The 24,767-nt window shown below is 59.1% G+C and overlaps 1 protein-coding gene across 50 annotated transcripts in view; it reads left to right on the forward strand.

The window, feature by feature from the left end:
• The window catches only part of PKNOX1 (PBX/knotted 1 homeobox 1), a 45,702-nt gene extending 26,818 nt beyond the window's left edge, over window positions 1-18,884 (forward strand). For 15 of the 50 annotated variants that reach the window (XM_084992223.1, XM_084992254.1, XM_084992218.1 and 12 more), the window contains 6 exons: window positions 1,699-1,798; window positions 2,835-2,932; window positions 7,066-7,194; window positions 11,413-11,489; window positions 13,391-13,563; window positions 15,819-18,884. In XM_084992223.1, the coding sequence (XP_084848349.1) occupies window positions 1,699-1,798; window positions 2,835-2,932; window positions 7,066-7,194; window positions 11,413-11,489; window positions 13,391-13,563; window positions 15,819-16,030 (789 nt within the window). In that variant the 3' untranslated portion in view covers window positions 16,031-18,884. Of the gene's footprint in view, window positions 1-1,698; window positions 1,799-2,834; window positions 2,933-7,065; window positions 7,195-7,366; window positions 8,042-11,412; window positions 11,490-13,390; window positions 13,564-15,818 lie in introns of those variants that run through there. The other 35 variants (XM_084992232.1, XM_084992228.1, XM_084992225.1 and 32 more) reach the window with 10 other exon arrangements.
• Window positions 18,885-24,767: the final 5,883 nt, after the last annotated feature.

The following is a 24,767-nucleotide window of genomic DNA, read 5'->3' on the forward strand; positions in this document are numbered from 1 at the left end:
CGGTGAGAGCACCAGGTCCTAACCACGTAGGGAGCTCCTGTGAGTTTCCTTCCCTCGTCTGTTATTGTGGTACATTACAGTACCTGTCTTTTGGCTGCGTCTGGGCATGTGGAAGCTGCCTGGCAAGGGATCGAATCCACGCCACAGCAGTGGCCTGAACTGTTGCGGTGACAACTCCCTTTGCTTGATTTTTTTGAACATTGAGCAAGCGTTGCATTCCTGAAATAAACTTCCCTTGGCCATGGCACATAATTCTTTTTACTTACATAGTTTCCTGAATTCTGTTCAGTAATATTTCACTAAGCATTTTTGTGTCTATTTTGAGGGATATTCCTCGGTAGTTGTCTTTTTTGGTGCAGGCTGGGCTAGGTTTGGCGTCAGGATAATACAGGCTTCATGACATGAACCGGGGAGTGTTCCCTCCTCTTATTTTCTGGAAGCGCCATGTAGAACCGGTGTTAGTTCTTCTCTGACTGCTTAAAAGCAGAGTCTTCAGTGACACTCCCATACCTGGAGATTTCTTTTGTGGGAGTTTTAGAATCGCCGCTCCCGTCTCCTTAACATGCAGGGCTATTCAGAGTGTCCCGTTCCCGTTGGAGCCTGTCTAAGACGTCAGGCGTCTGTGTGGCGTCTGTGTGTCGAGTTTGTCGTTTGCACGGGTACACCCTTCATCTTTGACGTCTGCAGGGCCTGTCGTGGTCTCCCTGTCTTGGTCCTGCTTTGGCGAAATTCCTTTTCTCTCTCAGTCTTCCTAGAGGCTTGCCAGTGTCATGATCTTTACACAGAGTCACTTCTCATCTCATTGGTTCTTCTAGCTTCAGTTTCATTGATTTCTGCTTGGATCTTGGTTATGTTCCTGCTTCTGCTTCCTTTGGCTTCATTTTGTGCTTCCTTTCCCAGGTTCTTGAGGTGGAGCTTAGGTTACTGCGTTGAATGGCTTCATTTTTACTGGCACACCTGCTGCTCTACCAGAGCTCGCGCCTTCCAATCAGTGGCCTGGCCCACAGGGTAATTGCCTTTGGAGGACATGGGCCTGGGCGCTTTACCGGCCTAAATATCCAGGTGCCTGCCGCCTGCCGGACCCTGTGCCCCGTGCCCGGTGCAGAGATCCCTTCCCTGCCACCTCCCAATTCAGCGCCGCAGAAAACCCCTCCGACCTCAGAGGAGTAGCCTCTCCCGTGAGACGTATACAGACCTTTGCGTGGAGCTTGCAGGGGGCCAGACGGGACCCAACCCCTGCCCCCGCACATGAACACCGGGGGCTCCAATGTGCTCTGTGCTCTGTGGGAGGGGTGGGCACCAGGGGTGACTCCCCGGGCTGTGGCATGACTTTTGAGTCGCTCGTCCTGTCCAGGAGGGTTTGGTTCCTGGAACTCAAGAGTCTGCGCCAAACTGCTTGGAAAAGGCTCCTTTCCGTCTCCCTAGTGTCGCCTCGGGGGCTGTGGGGTGTGTTTAGTACACCGATGAGATGAAAGGTAATCTTCTGGAAGCTAAACTGAGACTGCTCTTTGGAGCTCACATCTCAGTATCTCTTGGTTCCCGACGGGCAGGTGGCGCGGGTGGTGGAAGCCTGGTCACAGGACGATGCTTTGCCTCAAGCATCTTCTTTTACGCGCGATGCCTTTCTGCCACAAGTGTTGACGTCTTAAACGCGGGTCTCCGGCCTCTGCTGACCCTCACTGTGCTTCCGCCTCGCAGCAGATCCAGAGTGCCATCACGGGCACGCTCAGCCCCCAGGGAATCGTGGTGCCGGCGTCCGCGCTGCAGCAGGGGAACGTCACCATGGCAACAGTGGCAGGTATGAGGACAGAAAAGGACACTGTCCTTGAGCTTTTGCAGAAAAACGTCCTCTGTGTTAGAATGAGGCAGGCGCAAAGACCGGTTTTCATGAGCGCCCGTTTCCAACACAGGAGCGCCCCCATCTAGAGCCCTTCGAACCCCCGATTCTTATTAATTCTCAGGAACAAATGTTCTATGCAAATTGGGTTTCCCTATCGAAAAATACTGGGAAGAAAAGTTCTATCTAGGAGTTGAAAACATATAGCAAAACCAATGGAAATTTTCAGATAACATGGTTTTTAATTGTGCTCTTAGCAACACCTGGAAAATCTTAAGTCGTGTCCTGAATTGAGGACGAGGAAATGAAAACGCAGCCTTAGTGTGTTTGTTCCAGATGCACCAGGGAACTCCAGCCTCAGTCCCCTTCCCACCTGGGCTTTTCTTATGTGTTGCACACACAGACCTGTTGTGAAAATGGAAGGGGCACAGGGGGGGAATTTACCCTGAAGCCCCCACGTAACTAATTGTGCAAAGGGAAAGCTCTCTGGGGAGCCAAAACACACGGAATCAAAACATAACTGGGGAGTTCCTGGTGTGGCGGGGCAGGTTAAGGATCCAGTGGCTTTGTCTCTGCAGCGGCTCGAGTCACTGCGGGGTACAGGTTCAACCCCCAGCCCCGCGCAGTGTGTTGAAGGGTCTGGGGTTGCTGCAGCTGTGGTGTAGATCGCAGCTGCAGCTTGGATTCTGTCCCAGCCTGGGAACTTCCGTGCCTCGGGTGCAGCCAAAAAGAAAGAAACTAGAATGAAGATATTTGTTGCCTAACACTCTTGGCCTTTAATTTGTGCCAGTTGGTGGGCAAGTAGGAGGTAGAGGCGAGGGACGGAGGGTCACTGCCCGCCAGCGGCCCTGCCCGCCCAGCCGCCGGAAGCGGCCCGTCAGCCAGCAGGGTGGTGACCATTGGAAGTGATTTTCAAAGCCCATAAGCCGTAGAGTTTATTCTTCCCTCATGGACATGGATGACTCAGGCTGATTGGCTTTTTCCGGTTCCTTTTGAGGGGGCACAGTCTATCAGCCTGTCACAGTCGTCACTCCCCAAGGCCAAGTGGTGACACAGGCCTTGTCGCCTGGCACGATCCGGATCCAGAACTCCCAGGTGCGTGGGCGGGCCCCGTGGAGAGGGGCGGGGCGGGAGGGGGACTCGGGTAGAGCTGGGCTCCAGCCGCTCCCTCTGCACGAAGCTTGTCTCGGGCTCACTCCATGCGACAGTCCCCCCTTAGTCTCGGCGTCGGGTGGTGTTTCTCTTTCCTTCTCTGACTCCCTCGTTATTGCAAAGTGGCAAAGTGCAGAGACGCCCAAGGAAGGAGGAAAACCATCACCCCGTCCCTCCCCAAAGCAGCCCTTCTTGTCCAGTCTAACGTGGGGCTGTGTGGTCGTCTCGGCTTCAGGAGATTGGAGGCGGCATAGACGCCCCCCCCCCCCCCAGGCCCCTGGAGCTTCACAGCAGAACCGCCTGCCCGGGGCCTCCAGCTGAGAAGGGGGAGGGGGTGCTGAGAAGTGACAGCGCTGGGGACGCCAGGATGTGCTGGGACCTTAGGGCCGTCCTACCCTCTGTGCCTTTGTGGTAAAATGAGACCAGCGCCCCCCCCCCCGAGGACCTCCCCCCTCACAGAGCGAGGCTTAAGTCCGAAGCAGGTTTCTGTTGTCAGTTCTCATTTGGGCCGTCAATTCGCGGTGTCAGCGCCTTGTCGTTGGCCTGTGCGGGTGCGGTCCGGCCCCACCAGACCTAAGTCAGGAGCAGGTGTGAGAGGCCTAGGGCAGCGCAGGCAGAGGCCCCCCGGGCACACACGGGCCTGGGACAGAGGTGGCTTCCCAGGCCCAGCCCTGGGGTGGGGGCGCCTGGGCCCCCCAGTGCTGGCTTCCATCCCCCGAGCACCCCGCTCCCCGATGTTTTCTGCCGACAGAGGCTGTGAGCGTAAAGCGGGCTCGGGTCAGGCACACTGTTCTCAGGGCCCTTCTCGCCCCCGCCTGCCATCCCGAGCCCCTCTGCTCTGGCCCTCGGTGGCCCTGGCAGCCCTGCAGTGTCCCTTCCCTGTCGCAGCCCCCCCGTCTGTGCTGCCAGGGCCGCAGAGGCGGGGCTCCAGAGAAACAGGCCCTCAGGGTATCTCAGGGAGAGTAAGCGTTTGCTGGGGCCCAGGCGGATGTTGGCACTTTTCTCTACGGCCCTGTCGCAGCTGTTCCGGCCGCCCTGGGCTTTTGCCTTCGTACTTGGCCCGAGTCTGGTTCTTGCTGTGCTTCGGACAATCAGGGTGAGACGCTGGTGACGGTTTTCGTGTTAGAAACCAACAGAGTTGTGTTTGCCCCGGAAGCGCGTGCCTGGGTCTGATGGCACGAGGTGGCCGGCGTGCTCACGGCCAGTCGCGGTGGTGGGGCAGCAGGCGGGTCCCTCCCAGTGCCCGGCTGGGGTGTGGGGCACATGCACATGGACGGGGCTTCAGCCTGGCCCCGGCCTCGGGGGCCCTTTCTGCCCTAGTGCCGGCAGGCGTGGGCTGGGCGCTCCTGAAGAGTCCTTCGCTGGGCTCCTGGTACGTGCTCGCTTACAAACGTTTCTCCCGAGAAAATAAGACGTGGCCAGGAGTGAGGTCACTGATTTTCTCTCCCTCCACCCGTCCCTTTGCCCCCAGGTAGTCTTTTTTTGGCTGCTCGGCACATGGAGGTGCCAGGGCCAGGGCTCGAACCCGAGCCGCAGCAGCAACCCATCCCAGGGGAGTCTAGTCATTCATAGAACTGGTGTTTGGGTGTTTGAGGTCTGGGCTCTTGTTTGACTTTTTGCAGCTCACGGTCCCGCCGAGGTCTCCCCGTCGAGTTGCTCTGGCTCCGAGACCACGGTGTCCAGCCGTCCGGCCCCTCCCCTGCCGCCCCCTCCGCGCCGCCCGGGCTGTACCACGTCAGGCCGTTTCGCCTCCTCTCCTGCCCCTTCTCCTGGTTTCTGAGGGGCGCCCCCTCTCTCGACTTAGTGGGGCTTGGCTTTGTCGTGCCGGGGACCCCGCTCGCTCCCAGGCCGGCGCCTGTTTGTTCAGACGCAGCCGGCTGACCCGTTTTCTTTGGGAGCGTCTTCGCGACGCGGTGGTTTCTGGAGTTCTTGTCAGGGCTCCGCGATGACCACCCTGACCGGCATCCAGGAGGATGCGGGGTCGATCCCTGGCCTTGCTCAGTGGGTTAAGGATCCCGCGTGGCTGTGGCTGTGGTGTAGGTCGCAGACGCAGCTCCAGTTCACCCCCTGGTCTGGGAACCTCTATATGCCTCGGGTGTGGCCCTAAAAAGACAGAAAGAACTGCTGGTTTCCGCTGAGCGCCGTCATCACAGCGCTCTTTCTGGTGCAGAGTCTGTTTCCGCCCGAGTAAGCGGCTGTTTTGACGTTTCCCTCCGAGAAGTTTCCACGGCCTCCGTGGCTGAACCCTCGCGGATTCCCTAACCCCTGCTCCATGGTGCCTGCCAAGTGGCTTGGCCGGCCAGGGCCGCCTCCTGGTCGTCCCAGGCGTCCGACGGGTTCCTGAGCCTTCCGTCCATGCCGCCCCGAGGGCCCTTCTCCCCCAGCTCCCACGTCTTCCCCTTTCTTGCCTGGCGAGACTGCGGGTGGGAAGGGGCTGTGCTGGGACTCAGCCGCCTCAGAGGGACGGATTTTGCTCTCATCCTGGACACGCAGGCGCTTTGCCGTCGAGCGTGAGCTGTGGTTTCCTGTCCTGTCTTCTCCTCGTTCGTCTGACTGTCTAAGGCCCGTTTTTCCAGTTTTCCGGAGCACAGAGGGCCTCGCTCCCGGTTTTCAGCCCAAGCTCCGTCCAGGGACTGCTGCAGGCCGGCGGCTATCGGGGCTCAGGCTTCAGTCCACGTGGCGGTGGACGGCAGGGCCCGGACCCCCGTTCACAAGACGCTTCCCTTTGCTCCAGCTGTGCGGGTCCGGTTCACTGGCCGTACTGGGCACCGCGGAGCCCTGGTGTCCTGGGGCCCGGACCGTTTCCTGAACTCGCTGCCACAGCGCCCCCCCCCCCCCGCCCCCATGCCCAGGCTCGTTCCGGAGCCCTGACTGTTGGCCACCAGACCTCTGAACAGAGTCCCTTGAGTTTGGTGTGTTTGGATTCGTGCTCCCACTGCCCGCTTGGGTCTCCCTGTGAGAGGCTCCCTCCCACCACCACCCCCCGTTAGGTTTTCAGCGGGGTTCTCATTTCTGAGGCTCTTCTCTGCCTTCCATGCTTCCTCTGGAAGCAGCACCCTGTTCGGGGCTCCGGGATGGGCACCGCTGCCTGTGCTTTCCGGGCGCTGTCTCCTCTGATGGCACCGTTCACTGGCTTTGCCGTTGGCCCTCTGTGGCGGAGGCTCTCCGGTGTCAGGGACAATGGCCTGTCGCGTGCTGGGCTGTAACAGGCAGCCCTTCCCGGGCCAACCTCCCGGGTCTGCGGCCAGCCGGCCGGCCAGCCATCTCTCCTTCCTGCACTTTCCCCGGGGAGGACTCTGCCTTCTTGGCTGGGGCGGGGGTCTCCAGTTTGTGTGATTTCCCCGTCCTCCTCCCACCCTCCCGCAGGGCTTCGTCTGCCGCCTCTGCTCTGTTTCTTTGGGAAAGAGACCCCCGGTCTCTGCAGGGAGGGGGGTGGACGGTTCATCCACAGAGACCGGTGGGGGCGGGGCGGGGGTCCCACTGCTTCCTAAGTGGATTTGCACCCAGTTTCCTCGGCCCCGGCATCCTGCTGCCGTGCGCAGGCCCGGGCTGTGCAGCAGTGCAGCGGCGGCGTGGGCGGGTCCCCTCTCAGGCCCTGGGCTTCTTGGTGGCATCTGGGAAGTGGAGCCTTGCGGCCGCTGTCACTCTCCCTATTGGTGAGCCCATGTTGGCTTTACTCCTGCTCAGAAAAGCAACACTGGAACCAAACCCATGTCACGTTTCATGCAGAAGGTCACGTGTCAGATGAGGGCAGACACCGGCGACAGGCTCTGTTTCCGTCTCGGTGCTTTTGGAACTAGTTTTAAAAGCTCTTTTTCCTGTGCACACAAACGTGAGTATGCAGGTAGCACTTAATACCATTCAGTCCTTTAGCAAGTAAACGCTAGGTACTTACAGTGGGGGACCCGCTCCTCGAAGAGTGAGCGTATCTGAGCCGCAGGGCTCCGGCATGTCTGCCCATAAGTGAGTCACTCACCCACAGGGGCCTTGGTTGTCCGGCCACCTGTGGTCATAAGCTGCAAGGACGTAGCCTCCGTCTGTACGCTTTCTAACCGAGTTTTTCGTTTGTTTAAAAGCTTCAGTTACAGTTAAACCAAGACCTGAGCATCTTGCATCAAGACGACGGCTCCTCCAAAAACAAGAGGGGGGTTCTGCCCAAGCACGCCACCAACGTCATGAGGTCCTGGCTCTTCCAGCACATCGGGGTAAGAGCAGGGGCCGTCCCGGGGCCAGACCCTCAGAGATACTGTGCCGACAGCGCGCGGAGGTTCCCCCACCTGGGATTGAACCTGTGCCATAGCAGTGGCAACGCCAGACCCTGAGCCACAAGGCCACCGGGGAACTCCTGAGATGCTTTCTTCTTGGCTTATTTTCCAGAAAAAAATCAACTTCGGAGTTCCCGTCGTGGCACAGTGGTTAACGAATCCGACTAGGAACCATGAGGTTGCGGGTTCGGTCCCTGCCCTTGCTCAGTGGGTTAACGATCCGGCGTTGCCGTGAGCTGTGGTGTAGGTCGCAGACGCGGCTCGGCTCTGGCGGAGGCCGGTGGCTACAGCTCCGATTCAACCCCTAGCCTGGGAACCTCCATATGCCGAGGGAGCGGCCCAAGAAATAGCAACAACAACAACAACAACAAAAAGGCAAAAAACAAAAGACCAAAAAAAAAAAAAAAAAAAATCAACTTCAGTGGGCTGGTAGGGGCCTGGTTGAAGAATCCAACTGTCCTCATTGGCTGAGCATGGGAGGGTCACCACAAAATGGGCAGTGCTTCAAGAAACTGAAATCAGGAGGTCCCGTCTTGGCACAGCGGAAATGAATCCGACCAGGAACCATGAGGATGCAGGTTCGATCCCTGGCCTCGCTCAGCGGGTTAACGATCTGGCGTTGCCATGAGCTGTGGTGAAGGTCACAGACGTGGCTTGGATCTGGCATGGCTGTGGTATAGGCCAGCGGCTGTAGCTGCAAGTGGACCCCTAGCCTGGGAACCTCCATATGCCTCGGGTGTGGCCCTAAAAAGACAAAAGACAAAAGAAAGAAAGAAACTGAAAAAAACAAGGGGCGGTGCTGGTGAAAGGAGAGAAGTGGGCAGAGAAGAGGTGTCTTGGGGCAAAACCTTGGGAAATAGCGCTGTGTTTATATTGGATTGGAAAGGCGAGGTGGGGGTGAGCTTGTCCACAGAGGGGTCAGCAGGTGGCTGTCGAACTTGAAGTAGAGTTTGGCGCAGCGGGCAGCCCTGGCTCTCCTCCTTGTCTGTGTGCCCCCTTTGTCTCCAGGAAGCTGTCCTGTCTCAGGACGCACATGCCGGCTACTGATGTCACCAGGAGGCTAGCTCCTTACCCAGCCGGCCTACTGATGTCACCCACCTGAGCCCCACTCTCCAGGCCCCTGACCTCAGCAGAGGCTGTGACCCCCAGTGGCTCTCCGGAGTGACGGGGGTCTAGCCGCCGGGTCTGGCCCTCAGGGAGCCAGGCTGGACTGGCTGGGGGGAGCTGAGCCAGTTGGCCGGGACCTGCCCCTTGTGGTCACTGCTATCATCACGCACTGTGGCCTCGGCCTCCTGTGGTCTCCTCCTTGCACTGCGGTCTCCCCACCCCCTTAGGCCTTCACACCCCCACCCCAGGCGCCCACCCCAGGCTGAGGCTGGCATTTACTCCTTGGTACCTGCCTCCACCCTCCCCCTGATGGGGAGCCCTGAGGCCAGCACCTGGCAGTCGTCTTCGGTCCCCTGGGGCTCAGCCCTGGTCACTGCTGAGCTCCCTTGCTCTGCCTGGAGCCAGGCTCCCCGGCTGAGGGACGTCCGGGAGCGGCGGGCTGCCGGCTCTGCCCCGGGGGTGAGCGGCCCCCATGCTGGAGAGGAACAGCGCCGACTTGGGCTGTGTGACCCCGTCCAGAACGCTGTCCTGGAGAGCCGCAAGGACGTGCATTTCGTGGGTGAGGTCACAGGGACGATGGCCACAGGGACGGGGCGTGGCTGGGGTGCGAAGGAAGGCGCAGCGACTTGGCGGGTCGCAGGGCGAGTCCACAGGGCCCGCGAGGGCAGAGAGCTCGAGGAGTGGTGGTGAGTGGCAGAGTGGCGACGCGGGCATCTGAGTGTATTGTGCTGATTGGGACCCACACAGGTGGCTGCAAGGCAGAGGTCAGGCCGGGCACAGGGGGCGGCGCAGGGCCGTTTTCCTGTTACGTTTCCTTAATGTTTTAATAATTTCTAAGACAGACCTCGCCCACAGGGTCAGCTAAAGTGCCGCGTGTTTTCTCTGTGCAGCATTTTCTGTTCTTCCTGCCTCGTTTCTTGGAAATCCTCTTCTGGTAGTTTCCCTGATGTTGGTAGCAGCAGTCACTGCTGTTTCGGGGTTTGTTTTCGGGTTTGTTTCCTGCCCGCTTTTCATTTTATGAGGTTTTAAAGGACAAGCACAGTATTTTCATTTCTGTGAGCTCTCACTTGGGGCCCCGTGCTCATCTGGAGACTCAAAGCGAATTCCTGTTGGTTGGTTACCGGAGTCAGACCGCCGCTGAGATAAATCTGAGCTGTTGCATCATCACCACGGTGTGTGTACCGTGGCTTTCCCAACATACTGAGTTCGCTGAAAATCCAGACGAGCTCCCACCCCCTCCCTTGAGTGGTACTGTTCATTCTCTGGGGTCCTGGTCGGTGCAAAACAAGGGCCTTTGGTGCATGCAGGTTTTAGAGTAAATGGCTTACCCGTTGCTCCATAGAGATGCTAATCAACCTGGTTTATTACTGTAGCTAGAAAGTACTTTCCTTTTTGGTACTTTGGAGAGTTTTGAGGAGTTCCCTTGTGGCTCAGGGGGTAAGGATCAGGCATTGTCACTGCTGTGGCTCAGATTTAGTTCCTGGCCCAGGAACTTCCACATGACCTGTGTGCAGGTGAAAAGAGAAAAAAAAAAAGCCTTTTGATCCAGGCAGACCCCGCTTTAGCGTGCTTCTCAGATGCTCCTCGGATGCCCGTGTTTTACAAGTTCAAGGTGTGTGGCAGCCACGCGTGCGTGGGGCAGGCCTGCCAGCACGTTGTTTCCACCAGCATCTGTTCACACCGTGTCTCTGTCGCTTTTTGAGAATTCTCACAATATTTAAAACTTTGTCGTTGCTATTTGTTATGATCTGGGATCAGTCATCTTTGATGGGACTATTGCAAAAAGACTTGCTGAAGCTGCAGAAGGTAGTGTTTTTAGCAATTAAGTATTTTTTAGTTAAGGCACGTACACTGTTCTTCCAGCTACGGTGCTGCAGTGGATTACAGCATGGTGTAAACATGGCTTCTCCGTAGCTTTTTTTGGAAGCCAGTACATTCGTGACTGGCTGTGGCGGTATTCGCGTTAGTAGACGGCCTGGAACCCCACCCACAGTGTTTCCCAGGTGTGTCCGTATGCACTTCCGCTTTAATTCTGTTCAGGTGGAATAGGTTAGGTATGAAATATTTCTTTCAGGAGTTCCCGTCATGGCTCAGTCGGTAACGAATCTAAGAATCATGAGGTTGCGGGTTCGATCCCTGGCCTTGCTCAGTGGGTTAAGGACCCAGTGTTGCCATGAGCCGTGGTGTAGGTCGCAGATGCAGCTCGGATCCCTTGTTGCTGTGGCTCTGGTGGAGGCCGGCGGCTACAGCTCTGATTTGACCCCTAGCCTGGGAACCTCCACATGCCGTGAGTGCAGCCCTAGAAAAGGCAAAAAGACAAAAAAAGAAAGAAATCTTTATTTCTTTCTTTCATGTATGAAAGAAAGAGTAAATAGCACCCCCCCCCACGCACACCTGCCCCCAGTTCAGTTCTTTGCGACAGACCCGTTCATGGAGCAGAGATTTGTCCCTGAGACCCCATCGATGGCATCCGGGCCTGCCAGGCTCAGCTTCTGCTCGCAGGTCCCGTGCGGGAAACACATCCCCTGCGTGTGCCAGGCGTGGAGCGGCCTGCCAGCCTGTTCCCCTCCCCTCATGAGTTACCAGCCCCTGCGCGCCTTCCTCGTGGTGGCACTGAGCTCCCGTGACTGTAAGAATCAGCACGGCCCCGGCGGGCACACGGGCCGCGCGTGCTGCTTCTCACGGAGGGTGGGAACTCGCGTGTGTCTGCTCTGCGCGGGGGCGGGTTACGGCCTCAGCTCACACGTGGGAGGCGCTGCAGAAGCCGGGTCGCGTCGCGGGCTCATTGGGCCCCCCGGTGCCCCCCGCGCCCGCAGACGCCGGCTCGCCAGCGGCCACCGCAGCGGGCTTTCCGGGGCAGCCGGCAGAACAGCTCCGTCCTGTTGAGGCATTTCTGGATCCCGTTGCGAGGCTGAAGTCAGGTTTAGCGAGCAGCCCCGCCGCCGCCAGTCTCGCTGCGGCTATTGAGTCGTGTGCCTCTCGGTTGCCTGCGCGTGCGCTCTCGAGCCCCTCTGTACAACCGAAGCTCATGGCGACTCTCCTTGTTTTCAGCATCCCTACCCGACAGAAGACGAGAAGAAACAGATCGCGGCTCAGACGAATCTGACGCTGCTCCAAGTTAACAACTGGTGAGCCGCGCCCGCTGCCCGCGGCTGCCGGTCAGCTTGACTGGCGCCGACAAGCGGGGACGTTTGACAGCACAGGGGCTCTTTAACTAGCCTTCCTCGGCCATCAGAGCCGGACTTGGGGACAGGACACCCAGGCTTCAGTCCGCACACGCCTTCCCCTTGGGGTTTCATTGGTCAGTGCCCCACGGGGGACTCGGGCCTCCATCCCATTCGCTTGGGCAGAAATGTGCTTCTCAGAGTCCCTGATGTGGCTCAGAGGGTTAAGTGCCCAACACAGTGGCCTCGAGGACACAGGTGTGAACCCTGGCCTCGCTCGGGGGTTAAGGGTCCCGCGGGGCTGTGGCTGGGCGGTAGGCCGGCAGCTGCAGCTTTGGTTCGGCCCCAGGCCTGGGAACTTGCATTTGCCACAGGTGCAGCCATAAAAAGAAAAACAGAAACGTGTTTCTCCAGGCCTTGCCACCCCCACCCCACCCCCACTCCAAACCCGGATGCTTCCCGGGGCGGCGGGCATTGAGGTGAGCGCTCCTGACCGCCGCCCCCGCGCCGCCCCCCCACCTTTGAATCCCGCATCACCAGTTCAGCAGGGCTCAGGGGGGCAGTGCCTTGGCCGGCTGGCCCGTGGCGGTCCTGCCACCCACAGGACGTGGGGACCTGAGAGGGACAGGCCCAGGGCGGCGCTTGCTTTGCGAACGAAACGCTCTGTTCCGGTGCTGGGGCCCGTGTCGCTGTGGACACTCGGACCCTGACCGTGGAGGAGGCAGTCACATCGCCGAACGGCGTCAAGGTTGGGAATTGTTGTATCTAGAAGGGTTGACTTCAACTTTTTCTTTTTTTTTTTTGTCTTTTTGTCTTTTTGGGGCCTCACCCGCGGCACTTGGAGGCTCCCAGGCTAGGGGACGAATGGGAGCTGCAGCTGCCAGCCTACGCCAGAGCCACAGCAACTTGGGATCTGAGCCGCGTCTGCCACCTACACCACAGCTCATGGCAACGCCGGATCCTTAACCCCCTGAGCGAGGCCAGGGATCGAACCCACAACCTCATGGTTCCTTGTCGGATTCGTTAACCACTGCGCCACGACGGGAACTCCAGACTTCAACTTTTAATTATAAAATTAGTAACAGGTCAATACATGTCTTTTATAAATTCTAAAGTTTCCAAAGTCTTAGAGTTAATATTTGTAGCTATTTTTACCTTTTGTGACTTTCTTTCCTTTTATATTTACAAAAATGACATCTGGGAGGGAGCATGGGCACACCCATCACCTGCATACGCCTCTGGCTCGTGGTAGCTCGGACAGAGAAGGTTAAGAGACAGCGGAGGGAAGCAGCGCCACCTGGGGCGGGCGGTGAGCTGGGCTGCCCTGACGTCCCCACGCCGTCCTCACCCTGCGCTGCGGGGGCCGAAGGCCAAGTCTGCAGGAAGCCAGCCTCTTCATTTGTCCTGTTAGACCACGGCCAAGGGCAAGCACAGATGTGCTCGAATCTCGGGATTTTCAAGTTAAGCAGCCTCAGAGCTGGACATCTGTCCGCACTTGGGGCCCAGATAGAGACACACCCCCGCGAGGCCTCGCTCCCCGCAAGACTGCGGGGTACGTGCTTTTGCTTCCTCAGGAGGGAGGGTCAGCCCCGTCCACAGCTCTGGCAGTGTCATCCGTGTCGCTGTGAATGTCAGATTCACAGACGTGGACTCAGCCAAAGTGAGGGAGAGCCTCTATTCACACGGTTACACGAGAAGCAGCCTGTCTCTCTGGACACGTAGATAGTACACACGCCGACCCTCGTGAGCGCCTCTCGTCACGGGACGCCGGCTTATGTTTTGGGGTGTGGGGGCACCTGGCCTGTCGGGAGGGCCACTGCGGGTTCCGCCCGGGCCGTGGTGACCCCGAGGTTTCCTCTGCTCAGGTTCATCAACGCCAGAAGACGAATCTTGCAGCCGATGTTGGATTCTAGTTGTTCAGAGACTCCGAAAACAAAGAAAAAAACTGCTCAGAACAGGCCTGTCCAGAGGTTCTGGCCCGACTCCATCGCCTCGGGGGCCGCCCAGCCAGCCACCAGTGAGCTGACCATGTCAGAAGGTAGGCTCGCGGCCGGGCGGGCCTGCGGGCGTGGGTGATGCTCTGGGCCCCGGGCGGGCGGGCGGGCGGGCATCTTCCCGCATCTGAATGTGGGGCACTGGCCCCAGACGCTGGTTCTGGAAGCTTGTTAGGGGTGCGGGAGTGGGCCTGGGAGGGGGACACACAGCCCACGCGTGCGGGAGACGTGGCCTGCCTCCCACACGGGCTCATGGCCAGTCCCCAAGCGAGGTCCCTCCTGTCCGTTTCTCTCCCTCCTCAGTGGGGGAGGGCGGCTGCCACGCGCCCGTCTTGTCCCTGCGGCCCTTGTCCCGCTTTGGCTTCTTGCCTTTGAGCCCGTCCCCTCGTCCCAGGCCCCGTCCTTGGGTGTGCGTTGGCCGCACTCCGGTGGCTGTGCGGGAGGCACGTGCCCTTACGAGCGCGTCCCGACCGGCCCGATCGCCTCTTTCTCTGCCGGGGCACCGTGTTCGCCAGGAGAGCTTGGGGCCGGTGCTTCTCCAGATGGACTGTCGGGCTCCGGTGGCGCTTGAATGCGCACAGCTGCCGGGCTGCTCCGGGCTTGGAGCCTTTCCTCTGCCTCGTCCCGGACAGTTTCTCTTTGTCCATCCGCTTGCCGGGCTCTTCCTCTGCGACGGTGACGCCCCTTTCGTCCCATCCCTGTGCTGTTCGTGTGGGGACACTGTCCAGAGGTCCCTGGAGTCGATGTCTCTCTGGGTGTCCCTGAGTCTGAGCAGAGGGCAGACAGGGCAGGACCCGCCCTGCTGCCCTGCTCGGCTGCTTCTAGCGGCTCTCAGCCCCGGGCTGCTTCCTGGTGACGGAGTTCTCACCGCGGAGTTCGCCTGTCCGTGGGCCTGCCGGGCTCTCTGACTGGCTGCCACGCACGGGGCAGCGCACCTTCTCGGGGCCGGGCGTCCCCACGTGGCTCCGAGTCGCCCTGGGCGCCGCTCTGGCAGGTGGCTGGCCCCGTCTGATCGCCTTGTGCTCTGCCGCCGCAGTGCTTGTCTGGCGAACGGTCCGGCCCGCTTGTGCCACGGCAGAGGGGCGCCTGGGGAGCAGGGCCCTGCCCCGGCCTGTGCCTTAGGGAGGTTTCGGCCCGGCTCTGTCAGCCCCGGACACTGAGACTGCCGCGTGGGGTGGTTTCCCGCAGGCTCGCGGTGTTCCCGGGCTGCGCGGGGCCTGGGCCGGGACCTCTCGGCGGCCCCCAGTCGCCCTGTTTCCACCTGGGGTCTTGAGCTGGGCGCTTCACGCTTGGCTTCATCATCTGGGTTTTGTTAGGCAGGCGTCTCCCACTCATGCTTAATTTGCATCTTCAGTTTCCATCTGCTCTTTTAATTCAAGAATTAAAGGATTGGGGAGTTCCTGCTGTGGCGCGGTGGGTTCAGAGTCCGCCCACAGCAGCCTAGGTCGCTGAGGAGGCCCCGGTTCGATCCCTGGCCCGGCGCAGTGAGTTAAGGATCCGGGGCCCCCACAGCTGGGGCGCAGGTCACAGCCGAAGCCTGGATTCAAGCCCTGGCTTGGGAATGTCCGTGTCCCGCAGGTGTCGGGGGTGGGGGAGGACTCGTTAGAAAGGCGTGTGTCTCTCTCTCTGTTCCTGCTCTTGGAAAAGCCGGCATGCATCTGTCGGGAAGGAAGTTGGTACCAGGGCATCCAGTGAGCGGTGCCCCTTTCCTCACCCCGGCCTCCCGGCGCCTCGAGACAGTGCTGCTCCCCCTCCGTGCGCGCCCCGCTCCCCTCGGGCAGACGCGCCGTCTGGGCGCCGACAGGTGCCTCTCCTTGAAGATTGTCCTGAGCTTGTGACACCGGGGCCGTGCGCCCCGCACACTCCGCACCCCTTGTCAGTGTGGTGGGTCTGTGCGGACGAGCCTGTGCGGGCACCATGGGGCATTTCCTGGCGCAGTGGCTGGTGCCTGGTAGTTTCCCCTCCTCGGCTGCTGGGCGTTGTGTGTCCCGGGCTTTCTCTTCTCCCCGACGGGCCTCCTTCCCCTGACCTCACCCCCGCCTTGTCTCCCATCCGCTCGTCTTGCGGCCTCTCCTGTGTCCTCGGGTCGCATGTCCTCCGAGTGGCCCTGGCTTTCCACCCTGACCTTCCTGGACCCTCTGCAGCCCGAGAGCTTCGCTGCACAGGGTCTGGGGCTGATTCTGGACAGTTTCTCAAACCCCGGGGCTGCCCCAGAAACTCACAGCAGGGCTTGGTGGGTGAGTGGTGACGTGTTCCGACCCAAGCGCTGACGGCGGGGTGACGAGTGCCTGTGCTGCAGGAGCTGTCGTGACGATCACCGCCCCCGTGACCATGAACGTGGACAGCCTGCAGTCCCTGTCGTCGGACGGGGCCACGCTGGCGGTGCAGCAGGTGATGATGGCGGAGCAGAGCGAGGACGAGTCGGTGGACAGCACGGGGGACGGCGGGGCGGCGCTGGCACCCGGCCACCTGGGCGGGCTGGTCCTGGAGAACAGCGACTCCCTGCAGTAGGGCCGCGCCCGCGGACTGGCCTGACTTTTTACAGTTTGCACAGCAAACATTTTACACAGTTTTACTCCCGTATGTTTTATATGTAGGTTTAGAAGAGTGCACTTTTGTATTTCCCAGTCAGCTTCAAGAGCGTCTTTGCTGGTGCAGCGACTTCTTCCAGGGTGTGTGAGTGTGTGTGTGTGTGTGTGTGTGTGTGTGTGTGTGCGCGCGTGTGCGTTTTTAAGGAAATTCTTTAAAGGTTTAACGCTAAAAATGTGATGAATGACAAACACCCCCCCCAGCCCACAAACCCCCGATTAGATTAAGGACTAGTGCTGCCATTTTCCGAGAATTATGCAGTTTTCATTTAGCTCTGTGGTTACAGCAGGCCTCCGGGGGCTGACTGATTTGTGTAGCCCATGGATCTGAAAGAAGCTTCTGCACCTTAGAACTGCCAGTGTGACCTGGGCAACAGCACACACACCAATAACCCGAGTGTGACCCGGTGGCGAATGTAGGTGACTCGACGTGGTTACCGTCCCTGATGGCCCCTGAGCCTGTGTCATTTGCTATATATGAAAAGAAACTCCTATTTTTAACTTGCTGGAATTATTGGATAAAGAGCTATTTTTATAAATTCATTATGAATTGACTATGACTCTCTCGAGGATGAAATGTCCAGAGAAGACACAGCACACGCCTGCCGTCTCGGTTTGGATGTTCCGAACGGGCCAAGTTTAACGAACCTGCCCAAAGTTAGCTAGGATTCCGTGGCCCTCTGCCTTCCCAGGGTGGTGGTGTTCTCTTACGACGGTAAATGAGACACAGCTATTTAATGAACGTTTGCTGTCTTCAAATTGTAGTTAATACGTAAATGCTCAGATTGCATTTTACACTTGATCGAAACACATCTAAAGAAACCGACTAAACGGGACTTGGGTAAGCTAAGTGAAATGGTAGCCAGTCACCAGTTAAAAGCTCCTACCAGCGTCCTTGAGTCTAACTTAAACTTGACTACAGTGACATGGTTGGTATACCATGTCAGCTGGATCCTGTTTTAGAATTTTTAGTTAGCCGTATGTTATGCATAGTGTTTATGATAAACGAATCTAAGGCATCCTCTGTGCCCTGGCTCAGAGCCGGGGCCCGGGCAGCCCCTCGGCTTGGTACGTCATCACGGGCCACGGAGGGACGCAAGGAGCGGGGCCTGGGCGGCCTCCCGCTGGGGCTCGGGCCGCCGCTGGTCCCGGTGGCGGGGTTTGCCCTGTCGCTGCTCTTTGGGATTTCCAGAGCCTGCCCTCTGACCCGGTCACGTCCGACCTGGGAGCGTTTCAGGACTTCCCGGGGACCAGACACCCCGAGAGCAGCCGGGTGTGGTCCTGGGCTTGGCGTGGCCCCTTGGTTGACTTCCAAGCTGAGCTTTTTCTCAGCGAGGACACAGCACACCTAGCTTCCCAGAGGAGAGCTCTGTCCAGGCATGAAGGGGACGCCCGGCCCCGCGGGGCCCCGAGGACAGCCGCGCCGTCGGGAAGGCCGCCGGGTCCCGAGATGGAGCCACGGGGACTGGTGTGGCCAGGGCTGCGTGGGGCATGTTTGGAGCTAGAGCAGATGTTTTTCTAGAACTGAGTCCCCCCCAAATGGTTAATACCTGAAGTTAGTCATAGGAGGATACTTGCCAGATACCTTAGAAGGAAGAAGGAAGGACTGGGGAACTCCTTTTAAAATCTTTCAGGAAATTTAAAGGAAAAACTTGACTATGGATTCCTTGGGGAGGAAAGTAACCCTCTTAAGCAGCTACTGTGTGTCCTTATTTCTGAACAACTTTAATACTGTTTAAGATATTAGACAATATTAATTTTAATACTTTGAGTCAAATCTACAGAAGTTTAAAAGATCATTTAAGTCCAACAAAGTTAGAACTGAAGGCCAGGACCCGGGAAGCTGGCCGGCCAGCTCCTCCCTCCCTCGGCCCCTCTGCCCGGCTATAGGTTAGTGGGGACCCTCCCAGCACCAGGACTCCCCGGGGGTGGTGTCTCCCCGGCGGGGTGTGGACCCCGGGGCCGTCGGGGGTGGACTGTCAAGGCGGTGGTGCGGCCCGTGCCCCTCCAGCTGAGATCGGCTCTCGTAAGCCCTGAATTCTTACACGGTGGAGGGACAGGAGAAGGGTGCTCAGAGACAGGGGCCCGGGACGCGGCCTGGGGTTCCCGTAACCTCTTCCCTTGAGGAACTGCAGGCACTTTCAACAGCCCGACCGCAGACGGTTTGGGCTCCTGAACCGCTGCCCGGGGCACCAGTGTCCCTGGGCGCCTGATAAGCACCTGCTCCCAGCCCTTGACTCCCAAGGGCCCCGCGAGAGGACGAGCCCACCGGGCTTGCGTTTGAGTGATCAGGCTCCATCTCGACTTGGCTCTGGCGAAACCCTTTCCCCACGAAGGATGCTTTTGAATGTGTCTCGGGCCCCAGGTCCTCATGTCACCAGCTCTACCGCGGAGGGGCAGTGGGCAGCGGGGCCGAGCCGGGCAGCCTCACTCGGCCCCGTTTCTGAGCCGAGGGGCTCGGCCACAGCTTGGAGTGGGCAGCGCCCAGGGCCCCGTGCCCGCACCCTGCGCGGAGGGCCCCGCTGGCACCTCTGCGTGGCCCGGCGAGAGAGCCGGCCGGGCACGTCCTCCTCAGACCCCGGACGCCGTGGGAGGCCGCCCCGGGGCCAGTGACGGATCCTCCGCAGTCCTCCGTCCCGTTAGCTCTGTCCGGTCTCCGAACTGACAGTCTTTAAATGTGAATCCTGTAACCATGTGTTCTTGGGTTGCTGTCTTTGGAAGGGATTTTTGTGAAGCAATTGATTTATCAAAGCAAAAAATTAAAAGCAGAAACCGGCTTCATGGGTGTTTTCTTTTCTAAAGCTCATGTCACCACAGCTGCTTTCCCGTGTCACAGACGACGCTCAGGTGTTGACGAGGGTGCTGGTGACCCCGAGGGTCCCCGTGACCTCTGCCCATTCTGAGAACCCGGCTGCGCCGCCCTGGACCGCGCCGGGCCGCGCCGGTGAGCCTCTGGCTTTGCAGGAGGAAGACGCGCGTCTTCGGGTTTCGTGGTCGTTGGTGACACTCCAGTGATTCTGACAGAGTGAGCAGCAGGCGCCTCGTCAGCGATCCTGCCGGGCGCCCTCGGGAGCTCGCTCTGTGCCGCGCCGAGCGGTGCCCTGGCGTCTCGAAGAGGCGCCGTCGGCTTTAACTCCTCAGCCGCTGATGCCGAGAGACAACGTCAGCAAACCCTAGTTTTTTGGTTTTTTCCCCCACAACACGCTGAACTGCCCGGGCCACGGCTGGAACCCGCCCACGGCAACCGAGTCCTTTACCCGCTAGGCCATCAAGGAGTTCCAGACATTGGGTTTTTTTTTAAAGTGCGTCTAAAATTGTGGCCTTGGCTGGAGATGAGGCGTGACTGCTCTGATGTGTGTTGTCTTAAGACGCCGTTCTGATCCCGTTCTGATCGCTTTGCCGAGAAGCAGAGTCACCCTTTCTCTCTGCAGCTCCTGCGGGTCGGAGGCGAGCGGGCGTGCGTGCAGTGAGCCAGGTGAGAGGGAGCCAGGGGAGGCCTTGGCCCAGCCCTTGGCTCTTTTTCCAGGCTTCGGGTTTGTAAACGGGAAGAAGTTGGTTTCTGCAAGGAAGGTACTGGTTTATCAGGTCGCGTCTAGCTCGAGGCAGTCTCTGCCTGATGCAGTTCTGTCTGGAGCGAGATGAATAAACAAGCAGTGATGGAGCAGATCCTGAAAACAGGAGCAGCTTCTGGACCCAAGGTCCAGAGTCGTGCATTTTGTCACCTCACGCCGACGTCCTGACTCACGTGGATGAGGTGTGGCCCACGTGCTGTGCCACACACGCTCTGAGAAGAAGTTCTCAGCGTGGGTCGTTTTGCCCTTTTGCAGTTAGATCCTCTTATCGTTACTACGACCCGGGATCTCCGTGCCATTTTTCAGCTCAAGTTTGCAAAACCATAGAGCTAGCATCTCAGCCAGGGCACGTAGTGGGCGAGTGCTGGCCTGGGGGCGGACAGCTCTCAGTGCACCTGCTCTCCCGCCAGGCGGAACCCGGCCCAGGACAGCCTCACGGGCTGCCTTCCGGCCCTGTCAGGCTGTCAGGGGCTAGTCAGTGCTGCCTGATGAAATAACCTGCTGAGTACTTCACATACAACTAGTGTTCAGAAGCCTTATCTTGCACAGGCGGTTCCTTTTTTTTTTTTTTAATCATGTCTGCACCCGTGTCTGGGCCAGGAATGGAATTAGAGAGAGAGCTGCTGGCCTACACCGCAACCACGGCAATGCACGGTCTGCAACCTACACCACAGCTGACGGCAGTGCCGGATCCTCCAACCACGGAGCGGGGCAGGGATCGAACCCACATCCTCACAGACACTGTGTCGGGTGCTTTATCTGCTGAGCCACAGTGGGAACACTTCCGTTTTTTATATCGCTGTTTGTTTGTTTGTCTTTTGCAGGCCACACCCACGGCACATGGAGGGTCCCAGGCTAGGAGTCAAATCAGAGCTGTAGCTGCTGGTCTACACCACAGCCCCGGCAACGCAGGATCCGAGCCACATCTGCGACCTACACCATAGCGCGTGGCAACACCGGATCCTTAACCCCCTGAGCGAGGCCAGGGATTGGATCCTCGTCCTCATGGGTGCTAGTCAGTTCGTTACTGTTGAGCCACGACGGGAACTCCTACGTCACTATTTAAATGAACCCAAGACTGCAGCCTGTACGAGCCAATCCTGGCTTTAAGATAAAGGGTCTGAGTCGGGGATTCTTTTGTCCCAGTGTATTTGAAAAGGAACATTTCAACGATGTTGACGGCTTTAGTTGCTTACGTATTTTTAGAAAATGGTTGGTAGAGGAGTTGCCGTCGTGGCTCAGCAGGAACGAAACTGACTAGGATCCATGAGGATGTGGGTTCGGTCCCTGACCTCGCTCAGTGGGCGAAGGATCTGGCGTTGCCGTGAGCTGCGGTGCAGGTCGCAGGTGCGGCTTGGATCCCGTGTTGCTGGGGCCGTGGCGCAGGCCGGCGGCCGCAGCTCTGGTTTATCCCCCGGCCTGGACCCTCCATGTGCCGAGGGTGCAGTGGACAGAAAGGAAGGAAGGAAGGAAGGGAGAGAGGAAGGAAGGAAAAGAAAGAAAACGGTAGGGAGAATCCGGTGTATTTTAAAACATCTTGCTTGATGTTAACGCGTTTTCCCCAACCGCGTCTTCACCCCGCAGTCGGTCTGTGTCAGAGTGAAGGGAAGCCCTTGGTAGCTTTCGCTGAGCGTGGCCGCGCATTTTCCAGGGGAGTCGGTCGGAGCACAGCGTGGAGCTGGAGGAGGCCCTCCGGCTAGTCAAGCCGCAGAAGCCGAGGAAGGAGCACGTCCAGGAGCCCAGAGGGGGCGCAGCCCGGAGCCCTGGGGCCTCGACCAGGGCGGTGGCAGCGGAGGAGCGGGCCAGGGCCGAGCCAGGCAGCCCGACGCCAGCAGGGGCTCGTCGTCACCTCGTCCGTCCTCACGGGACAGAGTGCCGGAGGGTGGCTTTGGCCAAATCAAGGGGCGGACGGCCTGGACTTGGAGCAGCGACAGTCTGGGGAAATCCTTTCAACATCCAAAGCTGACGCGTTCACGTCTCGAGTCAAGGGAGGATTCGTGGACATCCAGGGGCGGTGACCAGGGTCTTGGTCGCCGACGGAAAGGAAACCCTCCCGGCCCACAAAGGAGTCGGGCCTCCCAAACCCGGGCCCCGCTGAGCCTGAGTGCCGTCCGGCCGAAGTTAGAAGGTGGGCTGGGCACCTGCTCCGGGGGCATCGCTGCCACAGGGAGGTGCGTCCTGGTGGTCCCCGGGGCCAGGACGCTCTGCCCGGGGAGGCTTGTCTGCTGGCCCCCCGAGGACCTGTCGGTCCAGAGCCCCCGGGAAGGGCTGAGTGTGGACGAAGTCACAGGAGCCAGATGGAGTTAATGAGAAGACTGAGCCATAAGCTGCAGAAGCAGCCTAGTGCCGTTCTTAAAATGCTTAAGAGGAGTTCCCATCCTGCTCAGGGGGAATGAACCTGACTAGTATCCATGATGATGCAGGTTCGACCCCTGGCCTCGTTCAGTGGGTTATGGACCCGGCGTTGCCGTGAGCTGTGGTGTAGGCTGTAGACACAGCTCGGATTGGCTGTGGCTGTGGCTGTGGCGTAGGCCGGCGGCTACAGCTCTGATTCGTCCCCGAGCCTGGGAACCTCCATGTGCTGCGGGTGAGGCCTGAAAAGAGGAAGAAAACATGCTGAAGAAACGAGTTGGCGGCAAAACCAGTGTCCCTAAGAGGAAGTCGTCGGGGGCCTGCTGTGAGTCCTGTCCACTTGTAACGAGCAGCATCATGTCCTGCTTTGGAGCTTCCGCCAGCTGCCGGCCAGGACACGGGGTGCCCGGTGCAGGTGGACCTGCTCGCCCCCAGCCCCTCCGCTTCCCTCTGGGGCTGCCCTTCCATCGGCTGCTCCCCTCCAGGGCTCCGTGACAACGTGCCTTTGATAGCGTTTCAGTGTCACACGCAGCCATCCCGCCTCTCTCTTTAAAGTTATAAACCTTTAATCAGGTAAATGTGTGCTCTGAAAACTTGCGATCTTTAATTTCACCCACCAAACTAAGTAAAAAACGGCTGGCATGTATTTGTTGTTATTATACAATACAGCAATCCTAACTTGACTTTAAAATTAAAAAAACAAAACTGAAATTCTGAGATCAGCTCAACAAACACCCCTCCCGTGGGGCTGGTCATTCTAAGTCAGGGCAGGGTTCTGACGCCGGGGCAGCGTGTCCACTGGCAGAGCCCACAAAGCAGCCTGCCTGGGGGGACACGGAGCTGTCAGAGCAAGGCTCCGGTTTCAGGGCCGGATCCAGGGACCCCGGGGGACCAGTCCACGCAGCAGCGCCAGCCTTCCTGCAGCACCGACCCATCACCAGCGCTCCCGGCGCCTGGACGCTGGGTGGCCCGTCGCTCCCAGCCTGGCCTTTCCGACAGCCAGCCTCCTCCCTGCTCCCTGCTGTCCTCCCGGCCCTGCTGGCAAAGGACTGAGGATCTGGCAGTGCTGCTCTGATGCCGGACACCAGCCCCCTCTGTTCTCGTGTTCGTGGCCTTGCCCTGTCTGGAGGACTGGCATACACGTGCCACTTGGGTGTCCACTCACCAAACCAGAGAACCCACGAGGACTCCAGCAAAGCCGGCCCCCGGCGGGTGCGCTGCTCAAAGCCGGGCAGCCGTGCTCCCCAGGGGCCAGCCCCCAGCCGCCCTCTGACTCAGCTTGGGTCGCGCCCTCCTCAGCCTGGGCCCTCGGCCTGTCACCTGACTCGAGAGCTTCTGCTGTCTCCTGGGCAGCCCCGCTCGGTCTGTTGCAAAATGCGGCTGCTCTGGCTCCCCGAGCACCAGTTCTTTCCGTGCCTTTTTTTAAAACTTGCGGTGAGATACACAAATGATAAAATTTACCGTCTTCACTAATTTTAAGCACATGGTTCATTTCATCTTCCCAAACAGAAACTCAGTCCCATCACCCCACTGGGCCCTGCCTGGCACCACGTTCTCACTTTGTTTCCATGGGTCCGACTCCTCTGGGGACCTCTGTGAGTGGCCACAGTCTTTGCCCTTCTGGGACCAGCTTATTCACTCGGCACAGTTCCTCCAGGTTCACCTGCCTGCAGCCTGTGTCAGAACGTCCCTTTTCAGGGCTGAGTACTATTCTAGCACGTGTATAGACCCCGCTTTTGGAGTTCCTGTTGTGGCTCAGGGGTTAACGAATCTGACTAGGAGCTGTGAGGTTGCGGGTTCTATCCCTGGCCTTGCTCAGTGGGTAAAGGATCCGGTGTTGCCATGAGCTGCGGTGTAGGTCGCAGACATGGCTCGGATCTGGCGTGGCTGTGGCTGTGGTGTAGGCTGGTGGCTGCAGCTCCGATTCAACCTCTAGCCTGGGAACCCCCATATGCCACGGGAGCGGCCCTAGAAAAAGGCAAAAAGACAAAAACGAAAACAAAACCCCCCCCAAAAAAACTACTTTTTATCCATCGTCTGTTGGTCTCTAGCTTTTTCCTGGGGGCCCCGATTCCCTTTGCCCCTGGTTTATCTCCTCTTTGGCTCCTCCCACCTGCAGGGGTGCTCCTGTGCTGTGGCCTGCGTCACTCCAGGGCTGGCCTGCTGCCTGATGGTGGCGGGACCTTGGCGAGTAGCTGTTGAGTGAGTGAATGAAGGAGCCCTTTCAGGCTCCCGCCGTCGAGCCCCCGGCCCAGAGGCAGCTCCCCCTGGTCAGGAGCTGGGAGGCCCACGGCCACTTCCTCTCCTGGCATCGACGGTTTGGTCTGTGAATAAGCTCTCGCTCTTAGAGCCTGGATGTCTGCGGACGTGTGGAGGCACGTGACCGACGCTCCAAAGGAACGAAGCTGCTGGTGGTGTTTGAAGCCAAGAAGACAGAATCGGGATGAGCTCTCCGGGCAGGAGCCTTCTCAGCCGGTCCCGGGCTCACACCACAGGGGACAGCTGGGGACTCCGGCTGGCTTGGCTCTGGGAAGAGTGAGTTCTGGACCCCACTGCTGCTGAGCTGTGATGGAGAATGCTGGCGGTGGTGCAGGGGACCTGTCCCCGCTCAGGGCTCGTTCAGCAGAACGGGCACTGCCGGGAGAGCCCGACTGATGGCCACAAAGCCAGAGGGCCAGGCTCAGGCTGGCCACCCACCCACAGCCAGGCGCAGGGATGGGGGAGGCCACGCTGCTG

This window comes from Sus scrofa, chromosome 13 (assembly GCF_054392235.1).
Source record: "Sus scrofa isolate SSC_HxYL_T2T_F1_AM1 chromosome 13, Sscrofa_HxYL_maternal_Yorkshire_Landrace_v2.0, whole genome shotgun sequence".
NCBI classification, from domain to species: domain Eukaryota; kingdom Metazoa; phylum Chordata; class Mammalia; order Artiodactyla; family Suidae; genus Sus; species Sus scrofa.